This window comes from Parasteatoda tepidariorum, chromosome 3, assembly GCF_043381705.1.
Source record: "Parasteatoda tepidariorum isolate YZ-2023 chromosome 3, CAS_Ptep_4.0, whole genome shotgun sequence".
In the NCBI taxonomy this organism is placed as follows: domain Eukaryota; kingdom Metazoa; phylum Arthropoda; class Arachnida; order Araneae; family Theridiidae; genus Parasteatoda; species Parasteatoda tepidariorum.
Genome location: NC_092206.1, coordinates 85,145,312 through 85,163,160, shown reverse-complemented (window position 1 = coordinate 85,163,160; position 17,849 = coordinate 85,145,312). Strand labels below are relative to the sequence as shown.

At 29.7% G+C, this 17,849-nt stretch overlaps 1 protein-coding gene across 1 annotated transcript; it reads right to left on the bottom strand.

Annotated features, from left to right (window-relative positions):
- Positions 1–2,431: 2,431 nt before the first annotated feature.
- On the bottom strand, positions 2,432–17,575 carry LOC107436843 (reticulocyte-binding protein homolog 1). Its single transcript, XM_043047406.2, has 5 exons — positions 17,453–17,575; positions 11,101–11,159; positions 9,573–9,595; positions 6,770–6,895; positions 2,432–6,693 (listed from the first exon to the last, which is right to left on the bottom strand). The coding sequence occupies exons 2-5, from the start codon at positions 11,135–11,137 to the stop codon at positions 2,485–2,487; spliced, it is 4,395 nt and encodes a 1,464-aa protein (XP_042903340.1). The 5' UTR covers positions 11,138–11,159; positions 17,453–17,575; the 3' UTR covers positions 2,432–2,484.
- Positions 17,576–17,849: the final 274 nt, after the last annotated feature.

The following is a 17,849-nucleotide window of genomic DNA, read 5'->3' as shown; positions in this document are numbered from 1 at the left end:
TTGCATTGAGGGTGTCGAAAATGTTACAGAAAGAGGAAATGTCGGCTACCAACATCCGTTTTGTGACACACTAGATCATATGAGCGATCTTTCAACGTGTTGAAGAGTTTGAAGCATTTTTGAGATGATCACTGAGTCCAAGAATTCACCCCTTAACATACTGAATTTATATAACTTTTAAGAAATGTTTGTCCTTTAGTGTTTAGATTGCAAATATTCTCAGATTCTAACAAGAAATCTAATCCAATTTTCTTTCTAAGAAAGTTAAAGATTCGTGAGAACAGAAAGTGGAATTCGGCAACTTCAGCACTTGCACTGTATCACTTTTCCCGCTACTCAAATTTTAATGATTTTTAATATATATATATACTTTTATGAGTCTGAGAAAAAAAGGGAAATAATTAAATGATGCTTGTTGTTAAATATTTTCAACTTCTATGTTTCTTTACTTGATTTTTCTTTCTTTGTGTGTGTTTTCTTTTTCTTCTTCTTTTTTTTTTTTTTTTTAATATTTCTCGTGGTTGTTAAGCAGCGAATCCTCTCTAGAAGAAATTGCTCTGTAACACCGTAAAATGACCCTAGTAAGTGCAAAACCTTAGCAAATCTTGTGGCCCTACATACGTAAATTTTTAAATATTTAAATTGTCTTTTCAAATTGTTTAAAAAAATTTTAAAAAAATCGAACACTTCACTATGTCAAGTTTTAGTTAATTGACTACTCGAGTTAAACAAAATAATGTGAACATATCTATATCAATTCAAAAGAATTTATTTTGGTTATGTTGCAGACAATGAAAATTTATGCGTCAAAAGTTTTTGCCAACTTGGAGTTATAACCAAACCTTTCAGTGTCAACAATCAGTTCAATACCAATGAAAATCCATGCAAAAGTTGAACTAAATTTACTGAGTGCAAAATGTTTAAAGCTTGAATTTTTTTCAATGCAAATTAGCATGCTTTCGAATTAATATGAGTGAAGTGAAAACTATATTTACATATTTATCAGGAAAGTTGGTAACAAAACTATTAATTTTTAATAAAACCATTGGTTGCATAGCTACTGTTACTAAAAAAATTGCTTACTATAGTTACTGCAAATTTTATATAGATACAAAATAACCAAATATGAGAATTATCATCTTTCAGAATACGCTAATAATTTTGAGACAGGGTTCCAGGGTTGAGATCGAGGTTGAGGAAAGCAATTTTAAGATTAACGTAGCAGTTACCCTTGTTGATTGGTAGGTTTTGAAAAACTTATTTCATACGTAAATATGCCTTTTGGACTTTTACGCGTTATTATATCCTTCTCACATTTTTAATTTCAAAGTACTATGCCAAAAAGATTAGTTGAAATTTCTACGTTGCGCTATACCTCATTTCAATTTATTTAAGTTTAGATTTGTGAGGATCTATTCGCAGCCTAATTTAAGTAACGTCCTAATATTTTTCTCAACAATTTAGACAAAGTTGATATGAAACAATTAGCTTCAAGCAATTTTTTTATATCGCAAATAAATAAATTTAAACTATTTTTAAATAAATTAAACTTTTGTAATACTTTATGCTAATTGTTTTTTTAAAGAAACTATTTTATTAAAAATTGCGTTATAAATTATATAAAAACTTTAAACACACTATCTTTTTTTTTTTTTTTTTTTAAAAAAAAAAAAAAAAAACAAAAAGAAGAAATTCCTTGCGCAAACATTACCGCAATCATATTTGGAAATTCTTGGGACTTTGGGAACAATTTTTGTTGACCAATGTTGCTGAAATCAAAAACGAATATTTAAAATTCAATCAAAAATCCAATTATTAATATCAGATCTTAAATAATAATTTTGCTTGATCTACACGATGCCTCGCACTTTATATTTTCAGATTTCACGTCAAAAATGAAGTTAAAAAATATGCCCACATTGAAGATTGCAAATTAATATTTAAGCACGAGAGAAATTAAACTGCTGTCATACTCTGTCAAATTACTAATGAAAAGGGAGAGATGGAAGAATATCAAAACCAGTTTCATTACATGATAAAATTTAGTGGTTTTTCCAATAGTCACCTTTATACTCTCCACTCTTTCCTCTGACCCTCGATATAAAATTAGATATTAGTTCCTGCCGCTGGCGATTAAGCCAGGTACTAATATAAGGGATATATCCTTTATAATATCCTTTATAATATATTTTATAATATCCTTTATACCTGTGAATTAAGCTAAGTCCCACTTTCTTCAATTGTGACTTGATATAATTTTTGCATATTGCTCACTTATAATAATTTGAAACTCCTGAAATGCATACTTCTTTGATTTTATTTTTGACAAAGATTATAAAAATAAATATGTGTGGTGATTATCATTTACATGAACATTTTATACCTTGTATTGAGTATTTGTTACTTATAATAGATTTGTTAAGTAAAAAAGTTGAGATAATAAATAAACATTTATTTAAAATATTAAAAACAACATTTACATTTTTAAATCTCGTTCATAAATGAATCAAACATTAATTTAAAATCATTGAGCTTAGCTCTTTTAAATGCAAGTAAGTTTTTTCCGAACGCAACCAATTTCTTTACTTCAATTGGTTTTGATATTTTTCCTACAGGCGGAGAGAAAATGCTACTACTTTTTAAACCAAAAAAGTCTATGGGAAGAAGCTTCTTGACAGTCTGTGAAGGTTCGAAAAGTGAAAGTAACGAAGGTTCACGATATTTTGAAGATAAATCGTCTACATTTTCTAAATTCATTTCATCAAGAGGAAAATTAGAATTCAAGCTTCTATATTTTTTATTATGTGATGTATTAACAACTGCAGACTTCTCATTTTTAGGTTTTTCCTGTGATTCATCAAGCTCTTTATAAAATGTAGATGGATAAATTTTGTCTCTGTTGATTTGATAGTTTTCATCCTGTAGCAAATTCTGCTTGTACAGACCTTGTTCAAAAATGTTAGCTGGTAGTGGCATAGAACTTGAATGGAACACTGAATCAATTGGTTTTTCTTCTTCGCCCTGTGACTCTTCAACAAATCCGCTTGTAGCTTTCATGGTGTTTGCTTGATTAATTTTAAACTTATTTAATATCAATTCATTAAAAGCTCCATTTTCATTTTCAGTTAGATGGCTGTTTAAATTATCTGATATCTCCGCCTCATTTTGCAGATTTGTTTCCAAAAGAGTACCTTTTCTTGTTTTTGTAAGTAAAGTAGTGACATCTTGTTCATCAAAACTTTTAGATGGGAGCTGATCGTCTGCAGACGGATAAATGTGAAAAAATTCGGCTTCTGTTGAATCTGTATCAGTACTTTTTGCAAATGGCGCATTTTCATCTTTATTAATGTCTTTTAAATCTTCTATAATATAAAAATTCTCCAATGATTCTTCAGAATTTTTTGCATTTGTTCCATATTCATATGTTTTATTATCTCTCGAACCTTCTACAAATGTAGAGCTTCCAAATGATTTTTCAGAAATTTTTGAAAATGGTGAGTTTTTATCTGCATATGTATTATTTAAATGATCTACAACTGTTGAAGTCTTAAACAGTTCTTCCGGGGTCTTTGCAATGTGCACCCTTTCAACCTCATTTTCGTATTTTGAATCTTTCACAACTATAGAGCTTTCGAATGATTCATTATAAAAGCTATTTGTTCGATTTGAAATTTCCATAATGTTTTTCGGAATGCTTTCCGATGTTGTAGATGATTCAAAATCAAAGAAATGCTGTTGTTCTTTATAATGTCCTGTTTCTTCTTGCAATGGTACGTTCTCCTTCGTGTTCAAATCCAAACCTTTTTCTAAACCATATAATTCAGCATTTTCTACATCATCAGAATAAACATCTTCTCTAAATGAAGTGCTTTCTGTGCTAATTACATTATTCGAAATTTCATGAAATTCGTTTGAATCAAAGTCTTCAGTTTTATCAGCGAAAGATTTTGTTTCATCTTCATTAATTAAATCAGAAATCGCGGCGTTCATATCTGAATTTATTTCTTCATCAACAGACATTAATCCTTCATGTTCTGGATACATTGCTTTTAAGTTATTAACATAATGCATTTGTTCATCTTCAAACGAATCAGAATTTTCATATATTACGTTGTGTTTATTGTTATCTTCATCCAGAAAATCAGCTGTTGATGACTCATCTGTAATTGCTATTGGGGATAAGGTGCTAATCAAAACGTAATTATTGGAGTCTGAATCTATAGTTTGAGAAAACATATCATATGCTCCTGAAAATCCATATTCTCCATTTCCGTAATTATTCTGACCCTCGTACTGATCAGCTTGCTCACCTGATTTCAAAATTTCGTAGCTAATTGCATGAGACTGGTCATCTATCACGTGAGTTACAATATCACCAAGATTCATCTCTTCACCTGAATGTTCCAACTCTTCAAATTCTGAGTCCATATTTACAATATGATGAGGATAAGTCTCTTGTTCTGAATATGCCGTATCAGCTGCAGAATCGACATATAAAGTATTATCAGAACTTATTTCTTGTTCTGAGTATATCAAATCTTCATCTGCAGAATTCATACTTATAGTATCAGAATTTATTTCTTCTTCCAAATATACATTATCTTCAACTTCAGAATGCATATTTTTATTATCATCAAGATTCATGTCTTGTTCTGAATACACCAAATCTTCATCTGCAGAATTCATACTTATAGTATCAGAATTTATTTCTTCTTCCAAATATACATTATCTTGAACTTCAGAATGCATATTTTTATTACTAGCAAGGTTCGTGTCTTGTTCCGAATATGTCTGATCTTCAATTTTCGAATTCATATTTAATAAAAGAGGAATAAAATTCTGATTGTTTTGCGTAACCTTTTCAAAAACACTTGCTGGATTACTTTCATGAATATGAGGTTCCTTGTTCATAACATCTGTTTCAGAAGTTTTCAGCTCATGAGAACTAATATGAGGTTCTTCTACATGTGAGAAATTTTTCATTATAACATCTGCGTCTTCTAGTTCATTTTCTATAAGTTTAAGTATAGTAATTGAATCTGGTGCTATTGGTGTAATTGATATTGCGGCTTGAGTTATTGCCGGTTGTGTTATGAAAGTATGAGCTTCTGAAATAGTTGTATCATTTGACACTAAAATTACAGGTTCCTCGTCAGTTTCGAAGGAAGGGCTCATTATATTTGCAGGCATTATAAATTCTTGATTTAATTTAGTTGATTCCGTTAATTCGGCGTTGGTTTTTTTAGATTCACCGATGTACATTCCAAGGGTTTTATTTAGAATTGGTTTTCCAGCAGATATATTGAAAACCTCAGGTTTGTTTTCAGTTACTTTATCCAATATAAACGAGTCTGTATTTGTTTGCAAAGAGTGATATGCATTTTCTTTATCAGAGTATACATTTTTTATAGTTTCATATTCTTTAACAAGTTCTTTTGTTTCATCATTTTCTTCATCCGGTTCGTCAACTAACATATGAATTTTTTTCCTATTTTGTCTAGGTTTCTTGACGGACATCTTAATATTCTCAGAATTTTTCCCAGCCTCTGGAAAGTGTGTAAGAGTTGACTCTTTGTGTGAAGATTGGTATACAGTCACTGCATCAATGTATATATCTTTGGTTGGTTGATATTCTTCCGCAAATTTTGCTTCATTTTGGAGATTTTCCGATTGATCTGTAAACGTCTGAAGAGTTTTCCTATTTCTTCTAAATTTTCTATCAGACTTCTGAACTAAATCTTCTTTCAATTTGGTTTCAGTCTCTTTGATACCTGGTGTAGGAGACTCTGTAAGAAAAGTGTGGTGGTATGCATTCGATTTATCACCATATACATCTTTGATTGCTTGATTTTGTTCCACGCCATATGCAGTGCTTTTTGAAGTGGATTCATCTGATTCTTGAGTTTGTAAAACTACGTATGTTGGTTTTCGACGAAACCTTTTCTTTGGCACATCTGAATTGTCTGATAAGCGTTTGATCAACAAACTTCCAGATGATTCATGATCAGAAAAGTTAATGTTATCTAAGGGTTGAGGATAATGGGTAGTGAATAATTTATTCTGCTCTTCAGTATTGTATCTTTCATACTTGTTCTTTTTATCAGTCGTGGTGTCTTGGTTCAGATAACTAGACTCAGTTTCACTGAGAGACCCAATGCTGCTTATATAAACTTCATTATTATTATATGGAAAAATTTGAACAGAATTGTCGTGAAATCTGATATCGACACCATCTCCTTCTACTGAATCATGTTCGTATTTAACGAAATCACTAATATTATCTTCCGTTAGGCTGTTTTCTGTCATCTCATTCAAAAGTATCTCTGGTGCAGGAAGGGGATAAGTAGAATCAGTTTCATAGTTTTCGTTGCCATTATCGCTTAAATCTTCAAAATAGTTATTACCAGCTTTTTCTTCTTGCTCTTTGAGCATAAAGTTTTCAGTATGCTTCTTTGGTTCATAAAGTGCGGCCATTTTGTCAAAGATATTGTTAGTTTCAGCATTAACCGGTACTAGTGGAACATCATTGTATGGACTCTGTTTCAATTTTCTTTCTGTAGCTTCATACAAAGTTTGTGTGGAATCACATTCTGAGCTGTACCAGTAATCACAAGATTTAATTGCTTCGTTAAATATCGTACCTTCCTGGCACAAAAAGCTCTCTTTTCGATGCTCGTAGCAGTAATGGAAAACCTAAAAGTAATAAATTTTTATTGCGTTATTTTATTCAGTAGCAGTCTTCATAAAAGAGAAGATTTACTTTACTAACCTGACACCTTGTTTCTAAATCCGCGTAAAATCCTGGCTTAAAATCTGGGCATTTAAAAGAAGTTTTGGGTATAGAAGAATAATTAGGATAATCCACACCCGGAATGCCACGCACTTTTGCTAGAACCTGTGTGTTCAAAAAAAATATATCTTTAATCGCAAAATTTTAAATTAGAATATAATCTTATACGTGATTATGGACACTGAGTGTCCATAATCAGATTTTTTTTTAATTATGAACAGGCTATATCAAAATCACACATCAGGATTTCGTGAAAACAGGGTAATATCAAAATGATATAAATAATAGGAACTTAAACTCGCAAAAAATATTTCCAGAGACCACCTCTAAATGGTATATAAGATCTTTTACAGACTATAACAAGAACCTATAAAATTTAACATTCTCTTGTTTACAAACCATGATTCATATGATGAGCATTGTCTGCTACCATCTAAAAATGCAAGTTTGCATGATCAATCGTTGAAAGCAACGTATACCTGCGAATAATATGAGGAAATGAGTGTTGTATGAAAAAATATTATGAAGTTACGGGATCACGTTAATCTATTTCTCGCCCTTCGTTCAATGCAAGGATCAAAGTCTGGGGATTTCAGAGGTCAAGTTATAAGAAAACGTGACTGGCAGATGAGTTGTTTTGCTTTGATAGATATTTTTCCCACTATGCCACTACTTATTTTCATGAATTTCTACTGCATACTTTTATATAAACTGTTCGCACATGCTAAAAGTAAGTTTGGACAACATGTATTTAGAACAATTGAGCAAATACAGAAAAAATTTAGCCTTCGTCATTGGTAAATGAGTTATTTCTGAACTTCTGATAACGGGACTGAAGGATTATGGAGATCATAGCTTCACAATTTCATAAGCAATTGCATTGTGCACCTCTGCATTTACCTTCACTGATAAGCTGATACTCACTGATCTGTAGCTGGGTGAGTTTTAATTCGACATCGGGGACCGAACCTTATTACTCCACTATGACAGCTGAGGGCGTTAACCACTGAGCAATGATGGCCCAGTGAATTTCCATATCTTCCTAAATTTTACTCGTAATTAGCTCTTCTATAAGTTCATTCTTACACCTTGTCGTAAAATAGTAAAGAAATGAATATTTATAAAAAAAATATATGTTATGCAAATTTGTTCACATCTTCGAACTGCTTCGTTATCATTTCAATAGAAAAATATGTAACTTTTTCTCATATTTTCAAGATACATTTGAATTCTTTTACGAGTAAAAATATAGATTTATATAACTTGAAATCGCTATCCCAAAGAATATAAAATATTATCAACATTAAAAACTTGTATCCGAAAGTAAAATTTTATTAGTTCTTCGACAATATGCTTGCGTCAATCTAATCAGCTAATTAAAAGACCATCTTTAAAATATATTAAAATTCTATTAATTTTTTTCTTGATAATAATCACGCACAGAAGTTTTTATTACTTATACAACATTCACCAATTAACTATAGAAATATCATCAAATGTTTATAAACACTAGCTCTTTTTGTGTTGACCACGATGACCACGATTGGCGGCCTTAAGTTTTTAAAATAATCAGAAGAATTTTAATTTCTTTTTGCTTTATATCTCAAAAGTATTTGAGTGCATATAATAACTACAAACTTCATTAAAAGTTCATATTTTATGCTTCTAGAAATTTCAAGTTCGGATATTGTGCTATGCGTAGAACCATCTTTTTCATAACTTATTTATGCCTTACCTATAATAACCTAATTATAATCTAAATATGTCAAGCAAAAGATTTTTTAAGCAGTATTATTTTTAAAAATTAATTACTCTAAATCAAATGCGTTCTTTACAACTGCCAGACATATGTTTAGTTCTTGGGTTCAGAAATATAGATGAACTATTATTATTATTAAATATACCTGATGATTCTTGGAGAGAGTAAGGCATATCTTAAGAATCGAGAATAATATAGCAACTAACGGCAAAATTCATACGTCATTAGGGGTGCTTCGTAATAATGGACTGGCCTTTTATGCACATTTGAACCGTTACATTGATTTAACTAAATCGTCATGACTGTAACTGTTTTTTTTTTAAATTTTTATCGGAACCTTCCAACAAATAACTATTCTAATATGATTTATTGACTTGGCGAACAATTCGTCCAGCTTTGCTAATCAATCGCCAAATGAATAATCTTTGATAAGCATTTTAATTTGGGTCTACTTGAGTGCAATTCAAACAATAATTAAGAAATATGAAACTAAAATAAAAATGAAGAGAATGAAGATGGATATAAGCATCGGTTCAAATGCTCTTGAGCAGCCAGTTCATTGCAGGAAAAGAGGGTCTAGCGGTATGCGTGGACACATCAGTCTATGGGTTGGTATGCAATTCTCAATCTTTATGATTCGATTTTACCTTCTCTCGAAGTTAAAAACCTCTGTTTTGAATCATCTCGCAAATATGTATCATAAATAACATCGAAAATTTATTGAAACTTTTATTTAAATGCATTTCGTAACAGGTACAATAAATTTTCATTATTAAAACTATTTAAACTTCGATTAAATTTTATAGAACAATGAAAAACTGCGTACGGTATGAAACAAACTTCGGAAAAAAATCATATTCTTGAAATGCAACGGTCTCGATAATTTTACACATGGTGAAAAAATATTGAATGAAAAACCTCAACACTAAAATTCTATAGACGTATTAAAAACCTTAAGATAAACACTTTTCAAAAATAAATTTCACAAAAATGTCAAATATGTTAATCATAAATAATACTTACAGTTAATTGAAAATGTAGCAAACCTAAAGAAAGGATAAAAATAACCATTAATTTTTATTCCTATAAAAATGAAATAATTATGCTTGATTATAAGAAAGTTTATGTATAGTTCACAAAATTAAAAATTTAAAAGAAAAAGATTTTTTTTCTCATAATTGGATTTTTTTGAACAAACTATCGTTAAGCCCGTAATGTAGAATTTTTAAAAAATAAGCGCTTTGCCCACAATAACAATAATAATTTTTTTTTAAAAAATTCAAAATCAATAAAAAAAATTTGATCACCAAAAGGCTATCACAGGTTACCTATTGGCTAAATAGTTGTAGTCTAATTTTTTTTTTTTTTACTCTCTTTATTTGTGATATTCACCTGAATTAGTATTGAAAACGATCCAGTTTGAACTGTGGATTAGAATTTCTGATTCTTAATTAAAACCATAAAAACAAAAATGCATCGTCGTTCAAATGATGAAATTCTCTTTTATTCACAACTCAATAAGTATTTATGAGATCTCTCTGGTCCCATATCTCAAAAATAAACTCCCCAACTTAATGCATAACAAAATTAAAAGTAAAAAAATAATTCTAAATAAATTATCAAACAGCAGCGGTCGCCATAACGCATGCAATGGTGACGCATGCGCACTGTTTACTATAACTCTTGAACACAGTGCAAAAGTGTGATGACGTCCAAATAAGGTGCGCAAGCCATCAAACTCAAAACACCCATTTGGCCAATGGGTAATACATTTCACAAAATATAGTTTAAGGCAGAAAATTAATTTTTTATAATTATTTAGAACAATTATTTAACTATTATATAAACAAAATTTTCAAATCTTCAACTCCGCTTATTTAATTTATGTAATTTTTACCTTTCTTCAATTATGTCACGTAAATCTTAAAATAAAAATTCGTTTTTTTTTTAACTCTGTTACGTAAACTAATTTCTAGCAAAATTTGGATTTTTCATTCAATATTACATAGTATAAAGTTTTGTAAAAATGTGGGTAAATAAAAATAATGGATATTGACGAGCTTAATTTTTTCTTTTTTAAGAAAGGCTAAAAACAATTTGGAAGCACTCAAATTTTCGGGTTCAAAAATAAATTATTGTTGGCTGCAAAGTACAGAAAATCAATTTTTTTAAGTATTTAGATAAAAATGGTTTTCAACGATTAAATGTATTTCGTAAACAGCTTCCTGATGTTTCTATACATTTTAATGCTTTTTTTCAAAAAAAGATTCTTTAAAAATATCAAAAAACATTTTTCCATAAATCTCTTTGATTAACACTGAATGATAAACAACAATACTATAAAAAGTTAAAGTTCTTATTTGAAGTTAAGAGTGGAGCAGTGTTTTTGTCACTTTTCACTCATCCTAAACAGAAGATTTAAGAAACTGATCTAAGAAAATTTTTGCTGCAGTTGTTGTGCCAGGTCAATTTAAATGAATTATATACATGAGTGAACAGCAATACATCAACTAACAGTTTTGTTAAAAAAGAGGCATTTATTATAACTTACTTAAGATGAAGTACAGGAGTCTCGATGATAACTGCATTTTTCGATGTTTAACTTAGCATCTAAAACATTGAAGATCGATTTAGTGGTCGAATAGGAAGAAAGAAATTCATTCTAAACTGCATAGTGGAGAGTTTCTGGTTTTAACTACAACAACAATATCTTTTCACATTAAGAAAATCTAGCATGAATTATTAGAAAACAAAAATATAACTTTAGAAGTAAAAACTTATGATGCATATAAATATTTTAACTTTTTTTTAAAAAATTTCTCTTGAAAAGAATCCTTAAATTCTTATTTCAAACTGCACCCCTGCGAAAAATGGAAAAAGAAAAGAGAAAAATAAAAACAGAACAACCTACAAATACTTTTTTTTTAATCAAATCACCGGATTTTTATATACTAAGATGCAAACTAAATATACAAGAATTTCAAGGGATTTAAGGGTCAAAGACCGATCTGATGGCTTTTCTATCTCTCTATGGGCCCTAAGCATGATAGATAACTAGCAGAAGTGATATTTTTGTTACGAAATTAGATAAAACACCAACTTGCTCTGACTAAAGATACTTTTTTCCGTCAGACACAAATTTTTGAAGATCAATAGCTATTTTCCGGGAGGATCAATAGCTATTTTAAGGAGGTTTAGGTTCAGCTCAGGTTAGGTACTACAGGAGGTTTAGCTACAGTCTGAAAAATAAGAGAGTTCAATTTGGCTCTTCTTAATGTTAATTTTAAATTTAACTATTTCATCGTATCTCTGGAGATATTTAAGAGAGTCTAAAGAACTTTACACACAATTATAAAACTCTTTTATCCAAAGTAAAGCCCACGCAAAAATATTTTCTTTAATATTTTGTTATTAAATTTATTAATGATAGATACTGTAAGGCAGTGAAATATTTAGAAGATTGTAAATTATGCAGTGCTTAATGAAAAGATTCAAAATTTGGACGAAATGGGATAAATAGCATTCGAGAAATGAAAATTTCAAAATATGACCATTTTCAGATATATTTGCTCACAAATTAATAAATCAATTTCTAAATGACACATTTTGTCATTTAAAAAGACATTGTTTAAAATAATGTAAAAATGTATGCATATCGAAGTTTAAAAATAGTTTCTGTTATTGAACTTTAAATAATAAATAAGTAATTTTAAACAATTATTTCTTGTACAAAATTATCTTTGGGCAAACGAATTTTATTAACGTGTGAAAGGGAATTTAAATAGTTCTAGCGATATTAAGCAATACACAAAAAGCAAAATTAGTTTTTAGAAGCTCAATTTTTTGAATAATGCTCTGTTAACTAATCTACCTGAGACTGTATTTGCTAGATTGCAGTTACCAAGCATACACTACCCTACATAATGGAAGATATACTTTCAGTCTTTGACAGTTTTTTAAATTTCTCCAGAAATACATTAAGGATTATTTTGTAACTTTAGAGGTGTTTAGTTCATGTAATTTTTCATGCTTAGTAATAAGATTTAAACCTTGCAGAGGTTTGGAAGACCTGCAACAAATTACAAAAGAAAACAAGTAGCTTTGAACACCTATGGCCGAAAATCAGGCAAAAAACTTGTATCAATTACTTTAAATGTTACTTTTAATAATTGCATAAAGTTCGTAAACCTAAAGTAAATATTTATGAAGATTTGGACATTTTTATAAATAAATAAAAAAATTTCGCCTTACGTATTTTTGCTATAACTTCATAAATATTCAACGGAATTAAGTAAAAATTTTGGAAAAATTTAAAATTAATTATAAAATTGTTAATTTAAAATTTTAAAAAAATTCGCTAAAAACTGTTTAAGATATGAGTATTTAAGCTAGTTCTTTTATACTGCACACAGAAAACTTTTATAAAAGTTTTTTAATTTTTTAGGAAATCATATTTGACAACTAATGATAAAAGCTTTATTTGAATATCTTAAAAATTTAAAGAGTTTCAATCAATTTTCTAAGTAGTTTCGTAATTTTTTAAAAACAAGCTCAAAACTATAATGGGTTATCCACACATTTCACCTTGTACTATTAAACAAGATTTATTAAAAATGAAACCGGCATTGTGGAGGACCACTCCCCAGAAAAGTATGTTTCTTTTTGTTTGTTTTCTTTCTCTAAATCATCAAAGTTTAGTTTCCGGATGGTTATTCTAAGGTAATATCATTTGTCATTAAATTTTGTCTCGTGATACAAAATAAAATTTGTGAAAAAAGCCTGATCATTTCGAGCTTTCTTTTGAAAAGTACAGAAACTGCTTAGAAAATTGCTTAAAACTTTTTAATTTTCAAGATATTCAAGTTATTTTTTTTATTAGTTGCCATATACGATTCACTACAAAATTATGAAAAAAATTATAAATTTTTTTCAATGCTTTCTCAGTATAAAAGAACTAGCTTAAATACTCATAAATTGCGCAGTTTTTAACGAATATTTCTAAGTCGACAATTTTGTAATTGATCTTAAATTGCTCCAAAAAATTTTTAATTCCGTTGAATATCTGTAAAGTAATAACGGAAAAACGTAAGGCAAAAAAAGTAATTTTTTTTATAAAAATGTCCATATCTCCATAAATATATACTCCAGGTTTACGAAACTTAATGTAGTTATTAAGAATAACAACTAAAGTAATCGATACAAGTTACAAGTTTATTGTTTGATTTTCTGGCATAGGGGGTTCAAAAATACTTGTTTTCTTTCATAGGTCTCCTAAACCTCTGAAAGCTTTAAATTTTATTGCTAAGTATGAAAAATTGCATGAATTAAACATCTCTAAAGTTACAAAATAATCTTTCAAGTATTTCGTGAGAAACTTAAAAAAATGTTCAAAACTGAAAGTGTCCTTTCCACTATTATAGAGTGCTGCATTTTGTAGGGAAAAACAGAGTACGTCGAAAAGATTTATGTTCATTCAGAAATAGTACGTTTTTGTGTCCTAAAATATCATCAGCACTAATTAAAAATCATACTTAAAATATTCCTGCCAATATAGGGTAAGATTAGGAAATTTTGCTACGAACCGATGTGTCATTTGGATCATTTTTAAAAGTGGCCACTTATTAAAAAATTTAAAATTTTAAATGATAAAAAAATTATTAGTAAAAACAACGTAAGGCATTTTGGCTCAGAGGATAGAATTTTCACCTCCCACTGAGGTGAACCAGGTTCGAATTCCAACGATGCACTAGTTGATACGAAATGTCCTCCACCCTCGCATCGACTACGGTGTTGAAGTATAATATTCTCAGCAATAGACGGATCATGATTCCCCTTGTTGTCTGACTAACCGTGAGAAATTTTCGTAATTTTCCTCTCCATGTAACGAAAATATGAGTTAGTTGCATCCAAAAAGTCCTCCTCAAAAGTCATTTTATCCCAATACTTGATCGAAAAGTTTACTTTTGTTTTGAGTTGGGTTCAAAATTACAGGGATATGGAGTTCAACTTTAATAGTTGTCAACTCGGAATTGAGTCCGCTTTTCAACGCCGGTTATAAAACAAAATATAAAATGTCCGACACTTCTTCTGAAACACTTTTCAAATTACGATAAACCTTCCGAGATTCTTATCAAAAATTAAGAAAAGAGCAGTAGTGGCTCTGGGGATAGAGCTTTCTCCTTCTCAAGAGGTGCGCCGGGTTCGAATCCCAGCGATGGCTGGTCGATACGGATTCTGCACTCGGCTCGCACCGACCACGTAAAATATCCAAGTGGTAAGCGGATCATAGGTTAGAGTCCCCTTGCGATCAGGCTACCCGTCGGAGGTTTTCGTGGTTTTCATGTCCATGTAATGCAAATCAGAGTTAGTTCCATCAAAAAGTCCTCCACAAAAAGCAAATTTCTCCAAATACTTGATCCAGGAGTTCACTTGTTTTCTGGATTGGGCTCAAATTTACAAGGCTACGAGTTGAACATCAGTAGTCGTAAACCCGCAAAAATTGGGAAGAAATAAAGAAACTATTAAAGAATTAAAAAAAATAATGGCAAATTTTAATTTCCATTTCTGTTCTGTGTGTTGTACTTAAAAAAAAATTCTAATTTAGAGTATGATGTACATTTTCTATGAACACTAATACAACAAATATATGACGCATATTTAAAATCTAGGTAAATTACGTTTTATTTTAAGATGGGAGGTTCGCCCGCATTTCATCCGGATGTTGACAATTCGATTGAATTGCTGGCCTAATTGTGTTAATCATATTAAAATATCATGAATGTTTAACAGCTAAAGGCGTTTTCTTGGCGATCAAGGTTAACAATATATTGTAGATCTAGTTCATACATGAATTTAAGAGAAAAATACAAATGTATGTGTTTTCAAAAACAATTCTCCACTCGTAAAAAAATTTGCAATTTCTTGAATAAAAGTAGCTATTTTCTTAAGATTATTTGAAGGGAACTTAAAATTAAGACAATTATACTTAAGAAAAATTCCATTTTTTTAACCTTTTATAGGGCCTTTTTTCTAGTAATGATAAGTTAAAGGATTTTCGGAATTAAGATTTATAAAAAGAAATACATTTAGACTTCTTTTTTAAGACCATTTTTTCGGTGCGATGGTTGGAAGAATTTCCAAACTTTTACCTACTTTAAGTACTTGCTATAAATTCAAACTTATGTGCTTATAAGTAACCTTTTTTATAAACTTCGTGTTTATAATTACAAGTGAATTAATCGGGCTGGTGATCACTTTGATCCGCCTGCGTAGGGACCGAGGGTGAACGGTATCGGTCCTCGCTGAACTGTTCTATCGCAAAGTGCTCGACTTCACGCTCAGATCGTCGGGCTATCTACGCAGTGGAGCTACACCCTCTACAGAGGATCAAAATTGCGATACCATCTCTTCGCATTATCGTCAGGGATGTTTCCCAGACCGTCGCCAATAGCCCATTATGCAGCTCTAGTGCAACGTAAATAAAGTACCTACCTACCCTTCATTGGTATTTTTTAGTATTTTCTAAAGTAATCAGCAATTTGCAAAATCATTAGTGGAAATAGCTTTTCACTGACATTTAAAAATTCATGAAATTTGTGAGAAGTATACTTACCACCAAGGTTAAAATATTTTCTTTCATAATAATTAAAACTTTATTATGCAAATTAAAACTGAAATATTTGCAGTCAAATATTTTGATATTAACACCGAATTATTAAATTATAAGTACTACAATATTAAATTTTAAGTACTAAAATAGTACTCGTAGGAATATTAAGTACTAAAATAATTATTCGTTGTTATATTGAAATTCATTAAAATCGTTCGAAACGTAAAGCTTTTCAATTTTAGTATAAAATTATTGTTAAACTAATTAACAATGTAACAATTTTCAAAGTCTTAGGTACTGCTACTTTTATTGTAATTGAATGGTGATAAAATTCTAGAAAAAAAACTTTCAGATCACTATTTTAGACAACATTTAAGACACCTAAAAGAGTTCGTTCACGCTTTTTTTCTGCCAGTATCAGTTTCAGCCTTTTAATTTAATGCAAGAAATTCATATTGAAGAAAAAATTATTTACGAATGTGTAACGTTCAGCATTTAATTGTGTTTTCTTTTCCCTCTAACATGTTTTGGTATTACATAATTTTTTTAAAATCAAAGATAGTTGCATAACTTTTCACACGTGAAATTAATTCTCAAATTTTTTTAGGATTCAAACATTGAAATCTGTATTTTGTCCTTTTGTTATGTATATTTCCAATTTCGTAAATCAAAAATTATCCACAAAAAACATATTGTAATGACTATTATCAATAAAAAATTCGCTTTTCCTTCCGAACTCCTAAGTTTATGTGTTCAATTTACGTTGAGAAGTTCAATCAATTTTATCACCCTTTTAAACTGTTTTCAGTACAAAACGATTTGAAATGAATGAATTTTTGAATCATGCGATTGATTCCCAGTTTAATATCAATTTCAGATGATGTTTCAATTTAATAAAAATTCCAGATTGTATTCCAGTTTGATCACAATTCATTTTTATGACTATAATAATAAATATGATACTTATATGAAACACTATAGTATGAATAATAATTCAACATTTGAAAAACGAGAATAACTTAATGCCCTATAAAGTTTTAGGCAGCATTATATTAAACCCCAATAAACATTAATAATTCTATATTAAAAAAAAAAGTATACAAATTACTTNAACATTAATAATTCTATATTAAAAAAAAAAGTTATACAAATTACTTTAAATAAAATGTCGGAAGAGCCATTATTTACGGTACATCAAAATTAGAAATTAAGAATAAATTACAAAAAGAAGAACAAAATCAAGAACATAATTACAAAGCTATTTTAATAAATCATATTAACAATATTTTTTTACCTCAATTAAGCCTTATCCAGTTTACATTAAACGGTATGAACGGAATCCTTACTAACCTCATTACAGATTAAGTTCAAGAAAATAGATTTATCTTTTGAATATGCTTCCGACTGCCTATTTCCAACCAATTTGAAGACTATTATACAAAAACATAGGGCCTCCCTGGCCGAGCGGTCTCGCCGTTTCACCAAATACTCTGTAGCGTGAAAGTAGTGCTTTCGAATCTCGCCGTAACCTTGGATGTACCTTTGTGATGTGCTTTTCCAATGGGTGCTATCCATCCTTCAATTTGATAAAATCTTTCAATATGTCCTGCATCTGTATGAGTAACAATGAAATAAAAATATAAATACAGAAACTAGAAGGTGACTCCACGACTTTAGAATGTAATCGATCA